The sequence below is a fragment of the Python bivittatus genome, unplaced genomic scaffold (genome assembly GCF_059951505.1).
Source record: "Python bivittatus isolate LINGU-HERP-01145 unplaced genomic scaffold, Pbiv_v1 ctg000190_np1212, whole genome shotgun sequence".
NCBI classification, from domain to species: Eukaryota; Metazoa; Chordata; class Lepidosauria; order Squamata; family Pythonidae; genus Python; species Python bivittatus.
In genome coordinates, this window is record NW_028277042.1 from 13599105 (window position 1) to 13622486 (window position 23382).

Genomic DNA, 23382 nt, shown 5'->3' on the forward strand with positions numbered 1-23382 from the left:
GAAAGAAAGAAAGAAAGAAAGAAAGAAAGAAGGATGTGTTGGGTCTTCTAATGTTGAACCCAACTATGTTGCCATGAACAGTTCCCATCCTCTTCCAAAAATAGATACAACCTTCTCAACTTCATTTTTCTCCCTTTCCTTTTTTGGACCCATTTGCATGGAAGGCCAACATATCTGCTTCTGAAATTCAGTCCTCAGACAGTAATCACCGTTCATAAGCCTAGCACAGATTTTATCCCTAATTTCATGTTATTTAATTTCAAATCGGCCCGTGTTCTTAAAGATATGTAAAATTTCTACTTTTTGAATTCTCAGTTCTTTTTGCTCACTAGGAATGACGGCAGGAGATTCTAGGTTTGGAAAACATCAACTCAGACACCCTGAGACCTTAAGGTTGCTATGACCTCTGGCAACTCTGACTGTGGTCCCAGGCTGATCCAAAAGTTGCCACCAATTTGTAATTTTTAATGAGAAAGAAAGGAAAGGAAAAAAGAAAGAAAATAAAATTATGAAATACCTTGGGAAAAATCACAGAATTATAGTGTCACACAGGTAGAAGGGACCACTTCAGCCATCAGGTCTTAGCGCCTGTTCAATGTATAACATATGAACTCTACTTGGTTAATTTAATTTAATGAAATATAAATGTAAAATAAAATAAAATCTACTTTTTCTCTCTACTTAAACCTGGACCCTGCATAGTTTCTGTTGTGTTGTCTTCAGATGGAAAAAAATTGCATACCTCTGTTTTGAGAGCATTATTTTATCATCATCATCATCATCATCATCATCATCATCATCATCATCATCATCCCTGTATTTGAATAGCTCTTAACTTCACAAGCAGGGTCTGGAAGGGTTTAGCTAGCATGACTACACTGCACCTAAGAGTAGGGACAAAGAGGAGGCTATATAACAGAAAGGTGCTTCAAATCAACAAGCACAGTTCCATTGTAATATAGTCTAAATGAACTTGACAGAGGTGAGTGAATGATGGATTAGCCCCTGAAGTCTAAGATGCAATCAGCCCAAAGACAAACCCATACTAGTTCACCCAGCAGGCAAAAAAGAGTATGTGATCATTTTGTTAGAAATGAAACCAGTTTGGAAGATTTTCCACACCATGACACACCCCGCAAACTTAAAGTTGGCATTACATCAATTATTTAGCTGTCATGCTAAAAAAGAGAGAGAGAGAGAGAGAGAGAGAGAGAAAGTGAGAAAGAGGGAGAAAGAATAAAAGAATTGTTTGATCCATTAAGCATATTCCCTCCAAACGATAGATCCTTGCATTCTTTGGGAGTAGGCTAACTCTATGGTGTTCCATATCTGTACTGTCACCTCTCCAACCATGCACTTCAGACTTTAATACAAGATGACACATCAACATACAATAGAATGCCTTTGGATGTTTGTAAAAACAAGCAGAACAATGGGAACATTTCTCCCAAATGTATTCCTTGGAGTCTTCTTTTCTCCAATAATGGTGGGATATTTTTTCCATTGAAGAAAACAAGAGTTTTCTTCCAAGCATGTAGAATTCCCACCTGCATCTTGAAGTGGTACAAGCTTAGAAAAGAGGGAGTATTTCATTCCTCTGCATGTATAAATAAGCTGCTCCTTAGGGCAGGAGGTAGGCAGCCTGGGGCCCTACTTCTACATGAACTCCTTGGCCTAAATTCATATGGTCCTTGGCTCAGTTTCAAAAGCTCTCTGCAAGTCATTAGTGTAGATTTACGGCAAAATGATCGTTTTCCTGCTGGCTGGAGAGGAAGAGAGGATGAAGATATCCATGCTTTCTTTTGACCCTGGTTCCTCCCAGCAGTGGCTTATCTCCACCTCCCACCTGCCTCCAACAGAACATCTCTTGGAGGATGTGGCCTCCTGGTCTATTGGGTTAGCATATCATGGGCTGAGATTAAAAAGGATTTGAGGAGATGAGATACACTGAGACAAATCTATGTCTCTTCTAGCTGAAAACCAACAGGACTCAAGGAGAAAGGTGGACTTTTCGAAACCTGTCACCTATCTATGTGCCAAAGATAGACTGTTCTCTACCAGCAGTGCAGTTAGCTAATTTAAGAATGGCCTTACCACCCTGTTAACTGATAGTGAGCGTGCAATGAATTGATAGAAATGCATCCATTTTCTAAATATGTTAAACCACTTCTGCTGCATTTGGGAGCCTCTTTGTACATTTCCAGGGAGATAGAAATCTGACCCTGAGGGACCCTCTGCAGTATTATAGGCCCTTCCCCATGCAGACAACCACATACGTGCATTCAGAGATATACTTACGCTGATCTTAGTTGCATCGTTATTGGTTGCCTGAAAAAGGAAAAAAAAAGGGAGGAGAAAAATGAAACGAGAGACTTCTAAAGATCAGGAACAACATTTCTTTCCCTCCCCAACAAGATGGTATGGATAGATTTTCTCAGAATCCTTTGATGTGGTGCTGTAACAAGGTTAAGGGAGACTACCTTATTTTGGCTGGGAACACACTCCTAACTCTCTGGGTAGGTGGTCTGGGTGAACTACAGTTGGCTTCGGGAGATGCCTGTTATGTAGATATGGTTTTGCTACCAGACATCAGCAGCTGAGGGCAAGAATAGCTAGAAGTCACTTTATTATATTGCAAGAATATATTATATTCTTTTATATTCCAACAGGAATGTGAAATTGCAGAGGCACGAGCTGGGGAAGAACCAGCATTCAAATACCGGCTTTTGAAAATCAGTTCTCCGACCACGCGATCATTTCAGTGTCTTTATATCCTCAGTTACATTATTTAGCTTTCTTTCCCACCCTGCAGGTCTGTTGTCAAACTAACTGAAAATACGCTCTTTAAAATGCTGTACCCACACATCAAAATAAGCTTTAAAAATGCGGTGCTGTGAAGGCAGCATCAGCATCAACCACAAAACAACGAAAGCGATGGTTGCAGAGGGTTGGAAAGGGTGTTTCCTTTTGGAGCAGCTGCAGGGGGGTGGTAAAAATCAGAATGGCTGTTGTGACCATGTGACTGAGGGCTCGCCCCTTGTCACACGCGGCACATGTAAAAAAGGCACAAGGCTTCAATCACACAGTCTCAGATGCCCTTGTTTTCTCCAATGCCAACCAACCGTTGTGTTGAGACATGCCAGCAGAAGCTCTGATTGGGGTCCCATCTTGATTCTGGCCCACAGGGTGTGAATCAAGATAGGTCCTTCTCAGTGGTGATGCCTCAATTATGGAATTGCCTCCTGAGATCAGAACAATCGTTCCCCCATTGTCAAATGACAAGATAAAGCCTGTTTCAAAGCAAACTCATCTCCTGGGGACTTCATGGACACTTCCAGGCAGTGGGGTCCACAGAGAGGCCAAGGAGAATCAAACTGAGGAAAGTAACATTGTGGTATCATAACGCAAGACCTGGCCCTTTTCTACACGTGTTGCGAAATCACCCACCCACCACTCCTGTGGTTGATGTCACAACATTGTTTTTGTCACGCTGACAGAGGAAACAAGATCCAGAGGATACTGATGCTTTCAGGTGTCTCTCTTGGAAAATTGTCCCACAGCTTTCTTTTAGGATGTTTTTCGACTTTCCAATCAGCCTGGGTACTTCCTAGTGGTCTCCCATCTAAGTCCTAATGAGGTGCAACCCCACTTAGCTTCCAAGTTCAGACAAGGTCGGCCAGTGGCTGGCCTGATTAAACAGAGTTTGTGGAGTAATACAACCCTAAGATGAAAAGGCACCTAGAACTGATGCTTGAAGTGTTTTAGTTGCCAGTTGATAGATGAGTTCTCCTTTGAGCCTTTTATTGGATTTTTAAAAATTATTGTACAGTGACGCTATACATTTATAGTTTTGTACACCACCTTGGGATCTTTTAAGGGGATGGGCAGTATATTAAACAAACACAGAGATAAACAGTAATAAGTTAGTACCGAAACCCATCCACCATGAAATGTAAACTGTAAAACATGGGCACACTTAATCTACAGCAGTGTGAGTCTCTGCTTTTTTAAAGGAGGGGGGGAGAAAGGAACCAATGTAATGAGATTCTGCAATGAGAAAAGCATGAACGCTGTAGAAATTATGCAAAAATACCTGCCATTGAGCTATTCTGCACCAGTTAATAGAGTTGTACCTACTTTTGGAGAGATCATTTTGACCTGAAAAACGTTGCCACCGCTTTGGCATAAGATTTTCCTTGATCACAACTGGCTATGCTACAGCTGTATTGGCAGACAGCAACGTCAACCCAGAATAATAGGATTGCTCTCAGGGAAGTCAGTTCTGATCGGCTGCAAGTGGGTGACAGCGTTTCTTAAAAAAATAAAGGGTTCTCAGCAGCACCCAAGTACAAACAGCTTATATGTTTCTTGTAATTTTCCAAGAAAAGAAATCTGTCATGATATGTTTTCTGCTTGAAATAGTGTGGAAATTTGGAGCAGGACCATGGCTTGAGAGTGTCTAGCTTGTCCAATTTCATCAGGAGCAGGGTCAAAAAGGTCAAGGTGGCAGCTGCAACTCTGAGATCAATGCTTAAGTGGTTTGGGTATCAATTTTTCTCTCCCCTTGAGATGCTGCAAGAACCTTGATATGATCTACCTTCGCTTCTAACACTCCAGAGTTGCAACAGAGAAAAAAAAATTGCTTTCCTCCCTTCTCTCCTTCATGGCTGGTGCTTTAAGAAGGTACCTCTGGACTGTGCCACAGATATGGACAACAAGCTGTACCCCTCCCCAGTTCAATACAACCTTAATTCGATAATCCTTTTATATACTGTAGCTGCTTTTAGCTCTTAACATTTAGGATACCCTTTTCCAATCTGATGCCTTCCAGATGGGTTGGGAATATAACTCCCATGATTTCCATCAGAGTTGGGGGACCTTGGTTTTTGGGATAGAAAAGGAGATCCCATCACAGTCAGACTTGACTCTGGAGAGATCCAATCAAGCTTGACTTGACTTGATATATTCCATGTATCTATAGAAGGCCTCTCAAATGTGGAATCGTTATTTTCCTTGCCGATTCCATCCTCTTAACATGCCATCCCACTCAAAGAACAGCTGGTGGTTGGGTGCTTGTATGCTTTGCAAATCAATTCAAGCAGAACTGGAATCTCAAGGGAGGTTGAAGACTCCAGAGGATCACCTTTCAGTCTGTGACTCTGTAGTTGCATGGGGTTTCAGATTTTAAACACTCATTCATACTCATTCACATTCTGACCTACCCTGCATCAACTTTACATCCTGTGCTGATACAGCAGCATTATATAGCAATCTCTCTATTTCTCATGTTCAGGCTGCCATCCCATTGCTGAAGTAGACAAAAGTAGTATGACCATGCACAACTGGGAGGAATTAGCAGGGCTGGTGGAACCCCAAGTTTGCAGAAGATGGCAGGCACCCAAAAAACAGCCCAGTAAGGGCTGTGTATCTCCACTGCAGTGAAACATTGTTGACCGTCTGGTAGGAGAGAGGTGGAAAGCATAGAGTGGCAGGATTATGGGGAGAGGAATAGAGTGGAATTCTCAGCCAAGTGCTCCATGCTGCAACTTGATTTGCAAGACCAGATCCTCGCATTCTACTATGACCAAGGAATAGATTCCAGGGTGGAGCTATGCAAATTAAGTGCAATTGCCTTTACATATTCAATAATGTAAACTCATGACATTTTACAGAGGCATGGATGCTGGGTGCAATTTTCTGAGAGCCAGCGGGAGGGAGGTAAATTTGTATATCAGTCACAAAGATGAGTACAAATTCCCACCTCTGCAAATTTTCTTTTTCCTTCATCCAATGTAGATGAACAGTGACCATTTCCTTTGAATGCATCTTGGGGTTTGGGTAGGTGCAAAACTTCCCATTATTCTAATATTGGGTGATCTAAAGGATTGATATATTTTTGTTCAGAGATCTTTTGAAATCCCTTCCACGGAGGCTCTTGGCTGCAGCCATGTGGGCAGGGCTGAAAAAAGTCAAGATGGTGGCTGCAATTGTGCATTCACAGCCATCTTTACTTTTCTGACACTTCCCTCCTCCCACCCATGTAGAAATCCCTATCTGGCTACCTATAGATCAGTCTCTTACGAGTGGATCTTCTGGTGGTTTTCATTCAGCTAATGGGTGATTTTGCTTGGTCAACCCTTGATGTGACTCCTGAACATGCATTAAAGTCAAGCCAGACATTTGAAACCATACCAGACTCAGAGCCTTGCTTCCAAATGCTGCTTGGAAAAGATCTCTGAAGACTTCACCTGCTTTCCTTTGACTACATTTAATTATCACATGTCAAGAGAAGAGATAAATCATCCCTCTGCAGAGATCTCCTGCAATGTCTCCAGGGGGTGGACATACATAGTCGCAGCTGAGTTTAGAATGGGGGAAAAACACCCCTCCCCCTCAACATCCAGCAGGAATCATCTGTATGTTGAAATCTATTCTGTCAAACAATCCACGAATCCTTGAGGCATTATTTATTGAAAGAAGAAAGAAAGAAAGAAAGAAAGAAAGAAAGAAAGAAAGAAAGAAAGAAAGAAAGAAAGAAAGAAAGAAAGAAAGAAAGAAGGAAAGAGAAAGAAAGAAAGAAAGCACTAAATGCACACTTAACAGCAATACAGTTTTAAGATTTCAACAGGACTTGGTTACTGACTTTGCAAAGAAGACAAGATCTGCTTCAGACACTAGAGAGCAGCATGTAGGGGTGAGTTTGAGAACCAACTGCTCAGCAAATGAGATTCTCACAAATTGCTGCTTTGATACAAATGTTGCAGACAGGGATGGATGGATGGATGGATGGATGGATAGATAGATAGATAGATAGATAGATAGATAGATAGATAGATAGATAGATAGATAGATAGATATTGCTAAATAGGTAGACAGATCACTAGCAGTGGTTAAATACACCCAATATGAGACCCCACCCAAACATCATCTTAAAAAAAAAATAAAACCCTCCCTCTCTGTCTTTCACTGAAGCCTCACCATTTGATTATTACTAGCCAACTTTATGTAGGTTTCATCACAAACAAAAGATCAGTTTGACTCCTTTTGGTAGTGAGAGTAATAAAGTTACAAGGGCTGTAATATTCAGTTGATCATAATAAAGTCCGTCTGTCTATCTGTCTCTATCCAATTGATTAGAACTTTCAAAATTGTTTCTGAAAAGGTTCTCTCTAAAGAATTAGGTGGAAGATTTTACACACACACACACACACACACACACTTTTAAAGATGTTTGTATATACAACTATTAGAAAGGCAAGCTCTGAAAAAGAAGCATATTTCTTTTAAGATAATGACTACTTTTCAGAGCCTTTTAGTCAGACTTTATTATTTGGATTTCATGGCAACAATTTTGTATTGGCCATGGTGACTATTCACATCTGCGCTCAGTTCAAAATGCTGCTGTTAACCTTTAACGCTACTGACAGTTTGAGATAAAATTAATACCTTGGCCTGAAAAAGGAGGAAAATTTGGCTGCAGAGGTATCCATGGTGTGTGTGTGTCTGTGTGTGTCTCTCTGTGTGTGAAACTAGTAAAGATAAGGGCCATGCCAATTTGGTGATTGAAGGCCTTCCCCCTTTTTGTGTCACCATTTTGTCTTTTTTGACACCCTGTAGATGCTCTTCCAACCAATCTTTGGTTGGAAGATTATGAGACAGGATCTTTTAAGGGGTAGCCCTTTATTTATGCAACTCCCCCTTTAGGAAAGAAAACCAGCTCCTTCTCTGTTTGATTACTTGATTTACAGATAGGCCCAAAATACATGTTTGTTCTGCACCCTTTCTACTGAAAGAATACACCATATATGAATTTGTTCTTAGTTTTATATCTTGACTGGCTGAACCTGAATGAAATTATTTATTTCTGAAGGTCTTCCTCTTCAACTTTGTGCTGTTAATTTTATACTGTTTTACAACTTCAGCTGATTTCACGGTCCAAAGATCGCTGTCTTGGGGAAACAACATCCTCTTGAAAAGACCCAGGACATTTATTAAATCATTTTTATTTATTAATTTTGTTAGGTTTATATCCTGCCTTTCCTCCAGGAGCAAAAGGTGATATACATTGTAGATCTTCCTCCTTTTCCTGCAACAACTGTGTGGGTTAGGTTGGGCTGAGGGATATTAGCTGGGCCTAAGTCACCCAGGGAATTTTCATGGACGAGAGTCTGACTTGAACCTGGATCTCTCCAGTCCTAGTCCAACATTTGAACCACTACAATAAGGAAAATGTATAAGCCAATTTGGATTACTGTATCTCTCTCCCTTCCAACTGTACTGATTTAATTCCCATTCTATGAATGAATGAAGATCAGCACAATCAAGGGACTGCTCACTTTTATTATATTTTTATGATTCAAAGGGCTGTTTGTAACCAAATGGAGGTCTCCAGTCCCACCTTATCACCCTAGCCTAGTTCATTGCAATCATATTTTTCTTACTCCTGTTGTATGTTCAGTTGTGATTGAACTTGTTCCCAAGTAGTTATGTCATATAAAAAAACAAAGATAATCATGTTGGTCAGATGAAAGGCAAGGAAATCTATAACTAGGCAGTAGGACCAACTAAAATGTCACCAAAACATTTTCTCTAAAACTTTTCTTAGTAAGGGTGTACAAAATCTTCAAGAGAGCAAGGAAGGTAAAAAATGCTGGAGGAAGCAATACTGTAATGAGAATTTTTGGAATTCCAGCTTTCTGGAACATAGTACCCAGCATGGGATCATGTTCCAAGCATGTTCCAAGCAATCCATGTTTCCATCCTGAAGTTGAGTATGGAGGGAAATCAATGTTTATGTTGTGGTGCATGGAATTCATATTATTCTCCATCTGTTCTCAGTTTAGTAGTGATCTGAGTGGGGTCCCACTGAATTTTAATTGAGGGCATCACATTCACTGAGACAGATTGCTTGCATCTCACTTTATGCGGTGTCTGTTTGCGAGATGGCTGGACAACCTCTCTCCTAACCAGAACTGCACTGAAATGACATTGGTTGTCAGTAGCATGATCGATATTTGCCATCCCATTCAATCTCTAGTAGCTTACCTATTTACCATGTTAGTACAGAAGATGTTTAAATAGTGGGCTGGGTCAATTTTGCTGTCAGTCTATCTCATCTTCCTTTCCCTTCTACATTGGAGAGGGTTCAGACAACCAGGGAGGATGCTGAAGACACCTTGCAGTGATTTTTATCTGGGTGGCAAACTTTCCTATAGATGCTGCAAAGCATCGAGGTCAGAGCGCTAGAATACGGCTCACCTTCTCTTAGAACTCTTTTGAAAACTGAAACCATGAATCTCAGGTTGACAGATTGCAAATGCAATGTGAAAAGGCAGTTCACCCAAGGATGCAAATCATTGGTTTCCTAACACAGTGCATGTATATGGTTCCCTAGCTATCTCTAGCTATCGGGAACAATAGCATACAGAATATACAGAAATGTGTGAATATACAGCCAAATGCATACAAGAGTCTATGTGGTGTCATCCATGTCCTGGATAAGGTCTCTGAACTTTGATATCTCATGAATGTATGCACATCACCCTTGACCCTTCAGATACTAATAAACATATGAACTAGACACAGATCCAAAATGGTTTTGAACACTGATGCAAATGATTGTGTAAATGGTCCCTCTGGGTAGGTTCTGTGCTTCACCTGTGAGTCTGAATCAGCTCTTGGGATAGAAAGAACCCTGGAAATGCAATTTTCCCCTTATATGTCTCTAAACTGCTGCTTGAAGTCTTCCTTCTCTGTTCCTACCAACCTTGCAGACTGTAGCAAATCATGTTAATTAATGGTGGGAGAATGTAATGCATCATTGGGAGGTGGATTTTTTTAATTACCTTGCTTCTGCTGCCAGGACCACTGATGGCTAATTCGTGTGCAAGCTCTCGTGCTGGTTCCTTAAGGTACCACCATTGGATTTCCAAGGAGTAAGAGGCAGATCCACTGGCCCGGAAAGCACAAGGCATCTCAATATCATCTCCCTCCCTAACAGTCACATCTTTAGGAACTTCGGTAAATGTAGCTGAAGATAAAAAGAATTACAAGGAAACAAGAGGGTAGCAAAGCGGAAGGAAGGAAGGAAGGAAGGAATGAAGGAAGGAAGGAAGGAAGGAAGGAAGGAAGGAAGGAAGGAAGGAAGGAGAGATGGACGGTCCTAGGTTCTTTTGCTAAAATCAGAAATGCAAGGCAAAACATTGCAACAAAGGAGTTTCTCAGCATCCCTGAACCCTTGGAGAAACTATAGATGCTGCCTCAAACAGTTTCCCTGGACATAAGAATCACAAACACTGAAAAAAAGGAAATCTGAAGGCTATCTAGGCAAACCCTCTGAACGCAGAAGACCTTAGTGAAGTCATTCTTACAATTCTGAACAGAGCACATCACCATGGGCGCTAGCAAGTAAGTTCGCCAGTCATCCCTCCGTGTGAATGAGAGATTGGGATCCCCCCCAATACCAGGTACACCTCCCTCCTGTTCACTGCAGTCTCGGCACCAATCCATGTCAGACAAGTGGCTAAGGAGAGCACAAAAGTTTGCAGAAATGCCTCCCTTCCTCCATTCAGATGCTCATTTTCTCTGCTCCCCAGGTGCCCAGCTTTGCACATTTCATCAGCTGTGGCTTTGGGGATGTGGTCCTTGTTACCCACCATTTTCCATGTCTCCTTTTAGCTCTGAATCCTGACTCTCTGCAGCAGAGTGCAGCTGTCCCCCAATCCTGCAGCCTTGGCTGTGTTCTCTGCATGCACCCTTTTGCTTCACCGTCATTCTCAGAACCTTACATTTGCAACAATGTGGGCTCATTTCAACCCATAGACGTCCCTAACAGTGAATCATTTCTCTGCCTATTTCTCTCTCTCTCTCTGATCATCTGTCTAAAAATGGTGCATAGCAATTTAGTATTAGGCTTTTAGAAAACACATGCATTAATAAACATCGCACTGATTTTTTAAAGGAACTGTTGCAACATACAGAAGGATAGGTTCTCAGACACTAGCCCCGCTCCCCTTGCTATCAATGTTCAACTGGCTGCCTCATTTTGCTATATAGAGAAAAAAAGGTTAGAAGTTTGCGACTTACCCTGTACTATGAGCAGCAAGGGAGCATTAAGCATCAAGTAACACAGGGCACTGAATAGCCCTCGATTTTCCATCTCATAAATGTAGCCTTTCAGGTGCAAGTCAACAGAGAGAAAATTGGAGGAATGGCCACCAGAACCAGAAATCTAAGAAATCTTCAATCCCATGGCAAACAGTAGCTCTAGACAGAGTTGGCAACTGGTCCAGGATTAGGTTAAATAATAATCATTTGAAAACAAATCAAAACAGGGGACCGCTTCTAAAAAATAAGACCACTCCAAGTCCAGCAAACTCAACAATGTGGTTTTTTCCCCCTCCTTTGCTTCTGGAAGCCCGTATTAAATCCACATCCAGGTGGTCCCAAGGAAATCCAATGGTCATGAGGTCTGGAAGCCCGGATCCTGAGAACAGAATTATAAATCTGGTGGGGTCTCCCCTTCCTTAAAGAAGTGTGTGGCAATGCCCCCCCCCTTCAACTTCCTTGAGTTGGATGGGATTTTCTGGAGTCCAAAGAGAAGGTACAAAATCTCCAGAATCTCCTGCCCAGACCCATCTGGGTATGTATCTTCAAGGGAGACCTAAGGAAAACCAGAGAAGACTTGGCTGTTTTTCTCTTAAGGGGTTATTTTCCAAAGGAGATACGTGATACAGGCACATTCCTCCTTCTTTTCCGCTTCTGTCTGCTTTCCTCCTGCCACAGTCAGATCTGAAATCTTTTCCCCCCCCTTCTTAGCGATGTAGGGTCCGAATTAAACGCAGGAATCCAAGGGCTGGATTTCTTTTTCTTTTTTAACCCCCTCTCTTCGACTCTCAAATGAACACACCGCTCAACCTATACGAGGAACTTCGCCATCTGACGTTGAGCCAGGCATTGGCGCGGCCAGTTCCGAAAAGGAGACGGCGGGGGTGGGGTTACGAGGGAGGGAGGGAGGGAGGGAGGGAGAGAGAAAAATTAAATTGTGTTTCCCTGAAATCAAAGGGTTGCATTTTAAAGCGACACGCCCCCCCCCCCACCCCGACATCCCATCGCGCCATCCAAGCTGGGGGGGAAGGCAGACCCAGATTGTCCGCCTTGGAGGCGTTTGCTTGTCTGCCCGCTCGTCTGCTCGTAATGGTTTAGAGGAAGCCGGAGGGAACCGGCGGGTGGGGGGGGGGGGCGCGCGAAGGGGGGAACCAGGAGGGGATAGCCGGTGGGAAAGCGCCTTCCGCGAGAAACCAGTGTCCCAAAAGTGCGGTTTCCCACGTTCCTCTCACGCAGTCTTGCCCCGACCGGGGAACAAGGCGCTGAGGAGGGGGAGGTGTCGGCTGCAGAGAAGCCCCCTTCTTTTTTGCAAAGCAGTCGCCTTCCAAAGCGATCCGTGCTAACATCCTAGCGGGGTGGTCTCTGGGTGGATCCCCTCCTTTTCTCGCAAAGCGCAACTGTGCTTCAAGTTTCAGCAAAAAAAAAAAAAAAAAGGAGGGGGGTATCCTCAAGCTAAGACCCTTCTCTCAAATCCCGCCCCCTTTTACATTCCAGGGATCCTCCGACGCGTGAACCCCTCCTTCCAAACGCACTGGGATCCTGGCTGCATCGGAATGGGAGCCGACCACCCAACTCCTCCCCGCTCCCTCGTCCCCCAGCCACACTGACCGTCACTTTCCCTTTCTCTTACCTGCTGTTTCAAGCCATCGATGACCCAGAGAGATCCAAGTGGGGATTTTAAAAGGAGAGGAAAATGAACCGGGGGTGGAGTGGGGTGGGGGAGAAAGGAAGGAGATTTAGGTGGTCAGGGAGGTCAATCAGATGCCGCCCCGCCCTCCGCAATACAAAAAACTGTCCCCAAGAATCCCTTGGGTTCAAACAGGAGAGAGGTGTTCCTCTGGAGGAGCTGATGGAGCAAGAAAGCTGGAGGGGGGGGGAACAGAGAGAGAGGGGGGAGTTCTTCCCCTCCCCGCCTCCCCTTAGCTCGAAGTCTGCATTGGAAAGGAGAAGAAGCGAACTAGAGGCCGAGAAGACGCGGCGGTGGTGAGTGACGCGCGGGTGGGGGGGGGGGGGGGATGGCGGGGCGGAGCGGGGAGCGAACTGGAGAAAGACCAGTTGATTCAGTTCGAGATCGATTTCCGGCTTGGGATGAGGGGCTGCGGCTGGGGCGGGGGAGCGAAGAGGGGTGTTTGCGTCTCTGTTTTCCCATCCTCCAGGAAGGGAATTTGGAGAGGGGAAAACGAGGCACTCCCCCGGTGCCCCCATCTTGAATTGCTGAAGGTGGGAGGGGGGATGAGAAGCTCTTTTTCTTCTTTCCCAGATAACTAACTCGTCCCATCTCCCCACTCCCATTGCTGCTCAATCCCTGTGGATACTTGAAGCGGGGGGGGGGGGATTATAGCAGTCGAAAGAAAGAAAGAAAGAAAGAAAGAAAGAAAGAAAGAAAGAAAGAAAGAAAGAAAGAAAGAAAGAAAGAAAGAAAGAAAGAAAGAAAGTAGCTGTATCAGGACAAGCCAAAATGGCTCAAAAACTCACAACCTCTCTTGTTTTGCTGGCTTGGTTGCTTCTAAGAAGGACATCACAAGACTGTGGGTTTGGCATTTGGAGGAAAAAAACTGCTTTCCCAACATACTGAAAGAGGTCAGTTAAACTCCTTCTAGTCACAGTTCCACAATATGCCAGGCTTGGTTAAGTTTGACCTTGGTTATCAGTTCTTGTGTCTCTGTATATTTTAGCATGTGGTACAAACCAGTATATTGAGTTTCTTGAACGTTCTGTATGTTGTTTGAACCCAGAAACCCGATGAATCCCCTTGCTAATTGAAGAGTGTTGCACAAATTCACTCTATACATGGAAGGGAATTTAAACTCTACCTGTGTCCTGGAAAACTGTAGATCTTGGAAGTTAATCCATCAGGCATAGCTGGCCATCTCTTTAACAAATAAGCCGCACATTTGGTGGTTTTGGGGGACAAGGGGATAGAGGATAGGTCACTGCTACATATTGGGTTGGACATACAGTTTCTGGAAATGGGTGGGGGCTTTTTAAAACTGCATTGAAGATACTCTTTTAGATGTACAGTTCCCCATCACAAAATAGCAGGAAAATAAAATCTTGCAATGCAGAAGGAAGGGATGATGGGTTAGGGAGAAAACAGGCTCTAATCTGGACTGGAAAGGGACTCCAAAATGCCCTTTCACTGTGGTCCAACCACACTGACTCTAACAGACATGCCAGCATCTTGAATTCCTCCACCCACAAGGTCCACATTTAGTTGCTGACGTTGTCTCAGCCCTTCTTAAGGCTGGAACCAGCAGCAAAGTTCATCTCTGGAGGCTCTGGGGGCAGTCAGAGGTCCATGTGAACTCACTGGTACCATGATGCCGTTTCCTTCTAGCAGCTCTCATTCCACCTGAAGAAACAGCTATTGCTTTTCAAACTTCTCGGAAAGGCAAAGAGAAATGAGTGGAAAATAGCGTTCTTGCAGGGATTTAGTTGCAAGAGGCCAAAGGCTGTGTGTGAATGGCTTTTTTCTTTTTTTATTGTACCATCATCTCTCCAGTGGTCTGCCTGCTCTCTGCATTAATTAAATCACAAAGCAACAGATCTCAAGGGAATTCTCCCTGGGGGACGTTTTCAGATCTGGAAGTGTAGGCAGCTAGAGAGGCTACAGAAAGCGTGTTACAGAAAATAGCAGCACGAGGGGTAGTATCTGCCACTTCTAACAATAAAGGAAGCTAAAAAAAGCCATGAAGGAAAGTTTAAGCGCCCAAAGAATAGAGAAGAAAAACAGATGCCTGTTTTCATGGGGAAAAAACTTCTAGGAAAGTTGCAGATTTTGGTCTGCCCTTCTGTCTGCCATTAATTCTGCACCCAGGCTTCTTGTGGTGGTGGCTGAGGCTGAGAATAGTATTGCTAATTGTAGGACTGTTAAAAATGTCCTACACTTAGCAATACTAATTTGTGGCGAGATGCAGTCTTTAAAATGGGTGCAGTCACTTCCTTTGTATCATGGCAGAACTGCTACCCTACAGCTTACCAGTTGGGAGATAAACCTTGGGACAGCAGCAGTCGGGTGGAGAACTCCTCCCTTCTACTCTTGAAAGGAAGATGGTCCAACGTGGAGCTGTGTCTGACTTTTGCAACCATCAGTGAGATCAGCCCCATTACTGCCTTACAATGGCTGAGTGTCTTTTATTGAGGCTGCTTTTGACTTTCTGGGCCCTGAGATGGCCTGACTGTTAGAACAACCTAGTCATAGCTCAGGCAGAAAAGGATTGGAGAAAGGAAAAACCTATGTCTGCCATGCAGCTATGCTTTCAGCTGTGATGTAGGTGCTCTCTCATCCCTAGTGCTGAAGAAAGAATCAGCTGTGGATGCAGTTAGCTTTTGTAGGTAGAAGAAGAAACTGTGGCAACTCGACTTGGGTTAATCCTACCTGGGGAACATGTAATTCTTCAAGGATTATGCAGCATCAGATTGTGAGGTTGGAAGACTATTATGCTGCAAAATATTGGTAGCTCTCCCCATGATTCCTCTTCACCTGGAATCAGCAGAGCTACCTGGCTTATTCTGACCCCCTTTAGAGAAGGATCTTTCCAACTGTTTCAGGGGAACCTTGGGGGTTTCCAGAAACTGATTATCAGTTGCATGACTTTTATAGTGAGGCCTTGTCTTTTCTCTCACATGCTACTTTCCTGTGGTTAGGATGTGCACTACATGTATTCTGTATGTGTTTTATAATGAGATTTCTCTGATAGGCTGAGCACTACAGCTCTCAGGTTGGCTATCTAATGAAATCAGGCCTTAGGCACAGCCTGCATTATCACAGCACAAACTTTTCATTCCTTTCTATTTAATAGTAACATTGCATGATGACCCAAGATTTTGCATGACTGATCCGTCCCAAAGATTTTGTCTACCATGTTCAAATGCTTGGAGAAATCTATCTTCAATGGTGAATAGTCTGTGCAAGAACCATGAATGATGGGGTCAAGGAGTTCACATGGTCTCATGTCTTCTTTTGGGAGGAAGGGAGGGAGGGAGGGAGGGAGGGAGGGAGGAAGGAAGGAAGGAAGGAAGGAAGGAAGGAAGGAAGGAAGGAAGGAAGGAAGGAAGGAAGGAAGGAAGGAGATAGTTAAAGCATGCCAAACGTGGTTTCTGCAATTCCTTTCAATCCCTTAATAATAGCTGTAATAGTTCTACTCTGGTCATGTGACCAGGAGGGAGAGGGGCTTAGCCTGTAGCAATTAGTAGCATTTTGAGCCACTGTCCATGGGGATGCATTGGGGGATTTTTTTTTCTGTAGCCCCCAGATGGATCTGACCCATTTTTGAACTTTCTTTAGCTGTCTGCTCTTCCCACACCAAATTTAATCTTGTTCCATTCAGTTTTCAGAGAGTTAGCCAACCAGATGGATTCCTAAGCCCCCTTATTTAATTTCTTTCCAGCATTCTATTGGATTGGAAATAATTAAGAAAGTGTATTTTCTGGAGGGTGGCTTTTTTTCTCTTTCTTTCCCCAGTTCTCAGAAAGAAGCAGGTCTCTCGTGTGAATGTGCTGTACTTTTCTTCCACTGCTTACAAGTAATGGATCACTGTCGGAGCTGAGCCAGCAGCAAAAAGAAGAACTGCCTCTGACTGTTTGGGAATCTGAAAAGAAATGGTCCTGCTGATGCAAGGCTGGACCTGAGTGGGAGTTTTCATTAACTCTCAGAGAGGATGGCTCTTCACATGGAGGAAATACACTCTTGGTAGCTTTTCCTCCAGTGGTTCCCCTATGACCCATCATGTCATGTCCAGTATCTACATTGCCAGTACCCTAAGCACATCTTTGTGCACAAGCTGTATTTCACTGGCTCGGGGCAGATAAATTAAAACATGAGATGCTGATGATGGGGAACTGAAAATCTTGCTTTTAATCAAGTACAGCCTCCTCCCGCTGCCTTTTATTGGGTGTTAGTTATGTTTCAGCAACTATACATCCTCCAGGTGCAGAAATGGAGACAGGAGGCCTTTATAGATGAGTGGTTGAGGGGCAGACAAATCATATTTCATGTTGCAGATTTTCCCAGGGAGGGGTTTCCTTCCTTCCTGTTTTGGATAATATTTTGTAGCTGTAATAGCTTGTGAGTCCTGCTTCCTTAAACCCTGTACCTTTGGGGAAGGGGAAGAAAAACAAGGGCTTTCACCTCCAAGTTGATAGCTGACAGTCAGGGAGTCTCAAATGACAAATGGCCCATCGTGAATCAGGACAGACCCCATGCATCTATGCCATGCATCTTTGTTTCCCTTCCCCAAGCCCAGGTTTGTGTTACTGTGTCACATCAGCCAGTTGTTTAGTTGGTAACACTCTGACCATTGTGATGTGTCACAGCTGTTTGACAAGGGTGAGAGAAAGACAATCACCTTCTGCTCCTGTACAATGCTTGGAATATTTTTTAAGCATCACAAATACAACATGGCTTCTAGTAGACAAATGACTTGGGCCATGATTAGGTATTACAACTACATAGTCATTCTGTGCTCATTACAGTATCAGGACGTATTTTACTTGTGTGAATGGACCATCTCAGATGTAACTTCAGGAGGATAGCCTCCACATGATTTCAGATTCAGTGATTTTGACTGCAACCTTCAGCAGGCAATCATACAACGTACATCTGCATGTACTCTGCTAAGTTCTCTGGACATCAGCAAGGTCTTTGTCCTAAAGCAGAGCCAGAATACCTTGGGTTAATGGTTATAGCAATGCTCAAGATCCCTAATTGCCAGCAGAAAAGCAATGCATGAGGTAGCAGTGAGCTACATGAAATAAAATAGTAGAGGACACTCTCTTCAGAAGGCTAGGGTGCTTTATCAGAAGCATCTAGGTTTATGAGAGATTTGGGGGAGGCTGGAGAATAATGGGAGGAATGTTAAACAATCAAGAGATAAGAGGAGTTTCAGAGTGGTTTATCTTCTAAAGCTATCCAGTCCAGGCTGGAAAGAAGAGATTCAAATAATTCAATGCATTAATGAACTCACTAATAAATGAGGGTTGGAAATTCTCTCGGTTTCCAAGATTCTGTACTTTATGCTTAATGTATGCATTAAAAATCTGTATAATTCCTATTTCCTTGTTCAAGTCCAGTTGAGAGGGGCTTGACAAAAGTGTCAAGGAGTGCGTGTGGAATGCTGCACTGTATTTATAATAATGCTGTGCCAAAAAGGTATTTTGGATTTTTTCCAACCATTCTTGTTCAACCTGATGGAAACAAAACAGCTGGCAAATATGTTTTCAAAAGAGAAGAAACATTTGGTGTGTGTGATCCTTGTATTTATCTTAGTTGGCTCAGGGGCGCCTATCAGTGTTACTTTTGGCTGTACAACTGTCTCTTTTTCAATCTGTAGTCTCCTTGGGTTCTCACACTTTCACTGAACAACAACTCCCATGAAATTTTCCATGATCAGGAAGCCAAGTCAGCCAGGGAGGCTGCAAAGTGGGGCGGATTTGCATCACAAAAAACCCTGCCACCAGTAGTAGCCCCCTCTGGCATGACCAGTGTAAGAGATTGAAGGGAAGTTGGGAAAATAATAGAAAGGAGAGTAAATCTAAACAGTCAAGAGATGGAAGGCAGATCTGCTGGCAGCTGATCTTCTAAATGGCGGCTCAGCCTGGGTAGCAAAATAACTGGGGAGAAACGTTTCAAACCCAACAGCCTCCATCTTAACAAACTCACAATAAATGAAGGCTGGGAACTTCTTTTGTAGTTTCCAAGAGTCTGTATTTACCCCAAGACTAGGTTTGAAGAAGGCTGTGGAGTTCTTGTCTCCTTTCTTGCCCAGCTGTTGGGGTGGGATGGGATGTTGATACCCAACCATTAGATGTCTTTCCTTTTAAGAGTAGGAGATATTCATTCATTCATTCATTCATTCATTCATTCATTCATTCATTCATTCATTCATTCATTCATTCATTCAGGATGCCACCTGACTCCAACCAATTCTGGGCAGCTCATGGCAATAGAGTAACATAAAAACAACAATATCATCATCATCATCATCATCATCATCCTCCTCCTCCTCCTCCTCCTCCAATTAACCAGAACAAGTATAAAAGTAACTACACAATAATCACAATGTGACAGGCCAAGCCACAAAGCAAATATAAAACATCACCAATAGAGGAGTTGCACGCACCGTACCTCAAGGCCTGAGTAAATAGGTAGGTTTTCCAGACTTTCTGGAAAGTCATCAGGGTTGGAGCCACACAGATCTCATTCCAGAAGGCAGGCACTACAACAGGCAACCAGGTAGGCTGCAGAGGGATGGCTGCTGTTTCTCAACCTTGGCAGTTTTGAAATATGTGGACTTCAACTCCCAGATTTCCCCAGCCAGCATGGGGAATCCTAGGAGCTGAAGTTCACTTATCTTGAAGTTGCCAAGGTTGAGAAATACTGCTCTAGCAAACTGAGGCTATAAAGCTGGCTTGCAAGAATAGCAAAGGAATCCTAAGGCAGCTGGAGAATGATAACTTGGTGGCTCCTTTTTGGCACCCTCCTAATTCAGAGAAAGGCACAACTGGAGAATCTTTCCTTCACAGTGATAATGTGAAACAAATGCAGAAAGTGGAAGGAGGCTCAAAGGGGTCATTTACACTTTCCTTGCAAAACTCAGACCCAGAATGAGCCTCATTCTGATGGGAAGAACTGGAAAGTGAAATTTGGAAGACTCCTGTATTGTGAGGCTTAGCGTGCTCCTCTGAACAGTATTATTTCTGTAACCTGTCTTTGCCGAGGTCATCTCTTTCTGCTACCAGCAATTTAATTAGAAATGTGGATGTGAGCTCCAGACCCTGGCAAATCTATGTGCCCCCCCCTCGCCTTTTGTTATGATTAAGCAATAAGCTCCAGGCCCAAAGTGTTTTTTTTTTTTTAAGCCGACAATATTGTTATTACCCAAGTTATTACAGAAACTTGCCTGCAGTTATTTGCTTCCTAATACTTACTATATCACCAAAGGGAAACATATTGACTAGCTGCTATGCAAAAATAACCATCCAAGCATACTGCAGCAGGGGGGAACATAGCCAGGGAAGAATCTCTTCATAAATATCAGAGCCTGGCTGTCAAGTGAGAAAATGCTGAGATACGGGTTTGTGGCCAGCAATGTTGCTTCATTGGTTCTAAAAGGTGAGGTGCTTCTGTGCTCAAGTGGGAGTCAGCATACAAGCAGCAGCCGCCGATGAAGGCATGCTCTGGGTTGTAAAGTTTGCTAGGTTGGAAGTTCTCAGACCAGAACGTTGGCTTGGAAAATTGGAGATAGGGAAAGTTCAAGATAAAACTCTGGAGAAATGGCAAGCAGGCTCAGCCAGTCTTTTAAAATATTGGTGATGCTGCTTCTTTCCCTCCCCTCCCCTCCCCTCCCCTCCCCTCCCCTCCCCTCCCCTCCCACAGAAAGCAACCTCAGGAAGATAATCTGAACCAGTTCTCATCAACCTGAGAAATAGAAAAACTGAATCCTCTACAAGAGGGGAAGCAAACTCTTAACGTGGGAAGAGTCAGAATCTGACTGTCCTGTCCATCTCTTCCCTTCCAATTCCCTTCCAATTCCATTAGATACATCAGTCTTCATACTGAACTTGGAAGTATGATGCAAAGACACCATCTCAGTGATCTGTTGGCGTGTCTTGGAATATACAAAAGTATTCCAAAAGAGACCCTTCGTTTCCCTCTTACCAACAACAGCCTGTCAGGTGTTGCAAAAAATGCTTCCAGTGCATTGACCTTCACCGAGGAGTTTCTGCTTCAGTGTAATTCACAACAAAATAGACTGACAACTGCCAGTTTGGTTCTTTTTCAAATGTCAGTGGTTTAACATGAACTGAGGAGGTTCCATTTCATTCTCTTCCCCACCCTCCAGTGGGATTTCAATTCCAATCAAGCCCAAACTGATGTGATGGGATATTTATATTCCCATTAGAAGTCTGTAAAAGGTCAATAATGCAGAAAGTTCAACAGGTCAACACAGTTTCTGATATAAACTGTTTTTATTATGATTATTATAATATCCTCTCTTCTCTGCATTTATGAGCATTAAATGGAATTGTATCTGATGGCTGAGAAGAGAAGCAAAAGGTCCCACAAAGTGATCAGTTGCCTTTTGAAGCAACGTGATGAAAATCTGATACTGATATGTTTTTATCTGTGTTTTACAGGGGCTGTGCAAAAATTCATTTCAGAGATTCTGTCTGAAGGCAGTTCAGTCCAAACTCAGTACCCAAATGACTTTCCAAATCAGTTAGAATCATCGAAGCAGATTGATTTTCCAGTTTAATTTAAGGAAATCAGATCAATTGGTTTTCTCAATGAAATTAATTATTCAAATAAGATTTTGCCCGATTTGCACTCCTCAGCTATTTAATATGGACATTTTCAGGTCAGCTATAAAATAAAAAAGAAATTGAAAAACAAACACAAAATAAGTTGTCCTACATTCATGAAGGATCTGGTGGGATTTATTGGCCTCTGGTCAACTTGTGGGGCTTTTTTAGTATTTTAATGGAGCTTTTTTCAGGTGTCTGAGATGATAATTTCCATAGTCTGTAGTTAATGGGAGTTGGGATCTAAAGCATGTGAACGCTTGTTTTGACATAATACTCACTCTAAGAGCGAAAGGGGCTTTATGGATTTGACTTCTGACCAGGAAGACCCCTTTCCCGATCCCTAATGAGCTTTACATTTACCCGACTGGGTAACATTGAGCCTATTTGTGTTTTTTGGACTGACCTACCTCATAGATGTTCTGCAAGGATTAAGCAGAGTATGGGGTTCTGCTATGCATGCGATTTTGTGAAAATTGGCCATTTTAATGTTTAAACATTAGACTATATATATTTTTCTTCTGGGGCATCTCATCCTCATGTGAAATCAGGCAGTGGTATATACCACCTGAAAAGTTTGTTGATCCTTGGGGTATGGCAAGAAAGAGAGCGAGAGAGAGAGACAGAAATATGTACATTTTCCTTTCACACTGGTGAAAAAGTTGGCTGTAGAAAGAGAATAAATAAACATAATAGCATCTAATGTTAGATGAGTTCCATCTTTATTTTCAGGAGAGAGTGGTTTCCTCCCCATCGATTTCTTTCCCTTGCCTTTTGGTCCCAAGAAAACTGATGAAGGTGCAGTTTTTGTTTTAATGAGACAGTTTGTGATTTGATTCAACAAATGCTTATATGATCTCTACTTGACTTTCAGAATATATTGCCAAAAGTTATACCAATGATCTTGGCTATGGGTGGTTCTAGACAAATTCAAGTAGGAATGGGTAGTCAATGACTATTGGCTCTTGCTTCTCTGTCTGTGTGCAAAGGCAGACAGCCTCTGAATCCTATCTGTGATGGACAAGCCATGGGAGCAAGCTATGTTGTTCGTGCCATGCTCCTGAGATTCTGAGAAATGTTTGAATGACCACTGGTAAGGGACTGCTAGACTTAAGGATAAACAGTATTCTCACAGAAATAAACTATTGAAGGCTACTAGGCATGACAGTGGTGGTGGTGAAGCAGAGTTGGGTGGAGATATCCATTCTATCTCTAGCACTCTGTTTTTTCCTCATTATTCCATTCTTGTTATCCTTTTTGATGTCTGCTGTAGAAACATCAAGTTGCTGAAGAAACACCATTTTATTTATTTAAAAGATTTATAGGGCCACCCATCTTAAGCAACTCTGGGCAGCTCACAACAACAACAAAGCCAATAAATAAAGCAATCAAAAAACAGTAAAAACAGTAAAACGATAAAACAGAAACCCTGTGCCTTAATCATCCCCTTGGGAAGGCCCACAGCAGGCTCAGCTGCCCTCCTTTCATACTATTTACCTATACAATCCTATCCCAGCCCCTCAATAAAACGCCAGGTCTTAACGGCCTTCCAAAAAGCTAGAAGGATGGGGGCCTGTCAAAGCGCCAGCAGGAGGGTGTTTCACAAGGTGGGGCAGCCACGCACCTTCCAAGGTCCCACTAGATGGCAAGATTTCAGAGAAGGGACCTGGAGAATACCCACCCTATCTGATCTAGTGGGATGGGCAGGTACTACTTTTGTTAGAGACTTGATTGTAACTTGCAAATTAATATTGAAATGAAGCTGAGGCCAGCAAGTTATCCACGCCTGGACTACGTCCACATAGGGTCAATTCCAAAGATTCTTGTTATGCTCTTCAGTTACTGTAGTGTAGTCTTCCAAGACTCAGCTGTTTTTTATTCCACTTCTTTCCCTCCCCTCTTTCCATCTACCTGCAGAGTTTGGATTGCAGTGTTCAATGTATATGAAACACTTATGGAATAAAACAGCAGGTG

The 23382-nt window shown here is 43.0% G+C and overlaps 1 protein-coding gene across 2 annotated transcripts in view; it reads right to left on the reverse strand.

Annotated features, from left to right (window-relative positions):
* The window catches only part of VSTM2B (V-set and transmembrane domain containing 2B), a 36935-nt gene extending 23867 nt beyond the window's left edge, over window positions 1-13068 (reverse strand). For both annotated transcript variants that reach the window (XR_015795277.1, XM_088136095.1), the window contains exons 1-4: window positions 12737-13068; window positions 11086-11937; window positions 9846-10030; window positions 2299-2328 (exon numbers count right to left, since the gene is read on the reverse strand). Coding sequence is in view for 1 of the 2 variants with exons in the window: in XM_088136095.1 (XP_087992221.1) it covers window positions 2299-2328; window positions 9846-10030; window positions 11086-11158 (288 nt within the window). In the remaining variant the exon portion in view is untranslated. The remainder of the gene's footprint in view (window positions 1-2298; window positions 2329-9845; window positions 10031-11085; window positions 11938-12736) is intronic.
* Between the last annotated feature and the right edge of the window lie 10314 nt (window positions 13069-23382).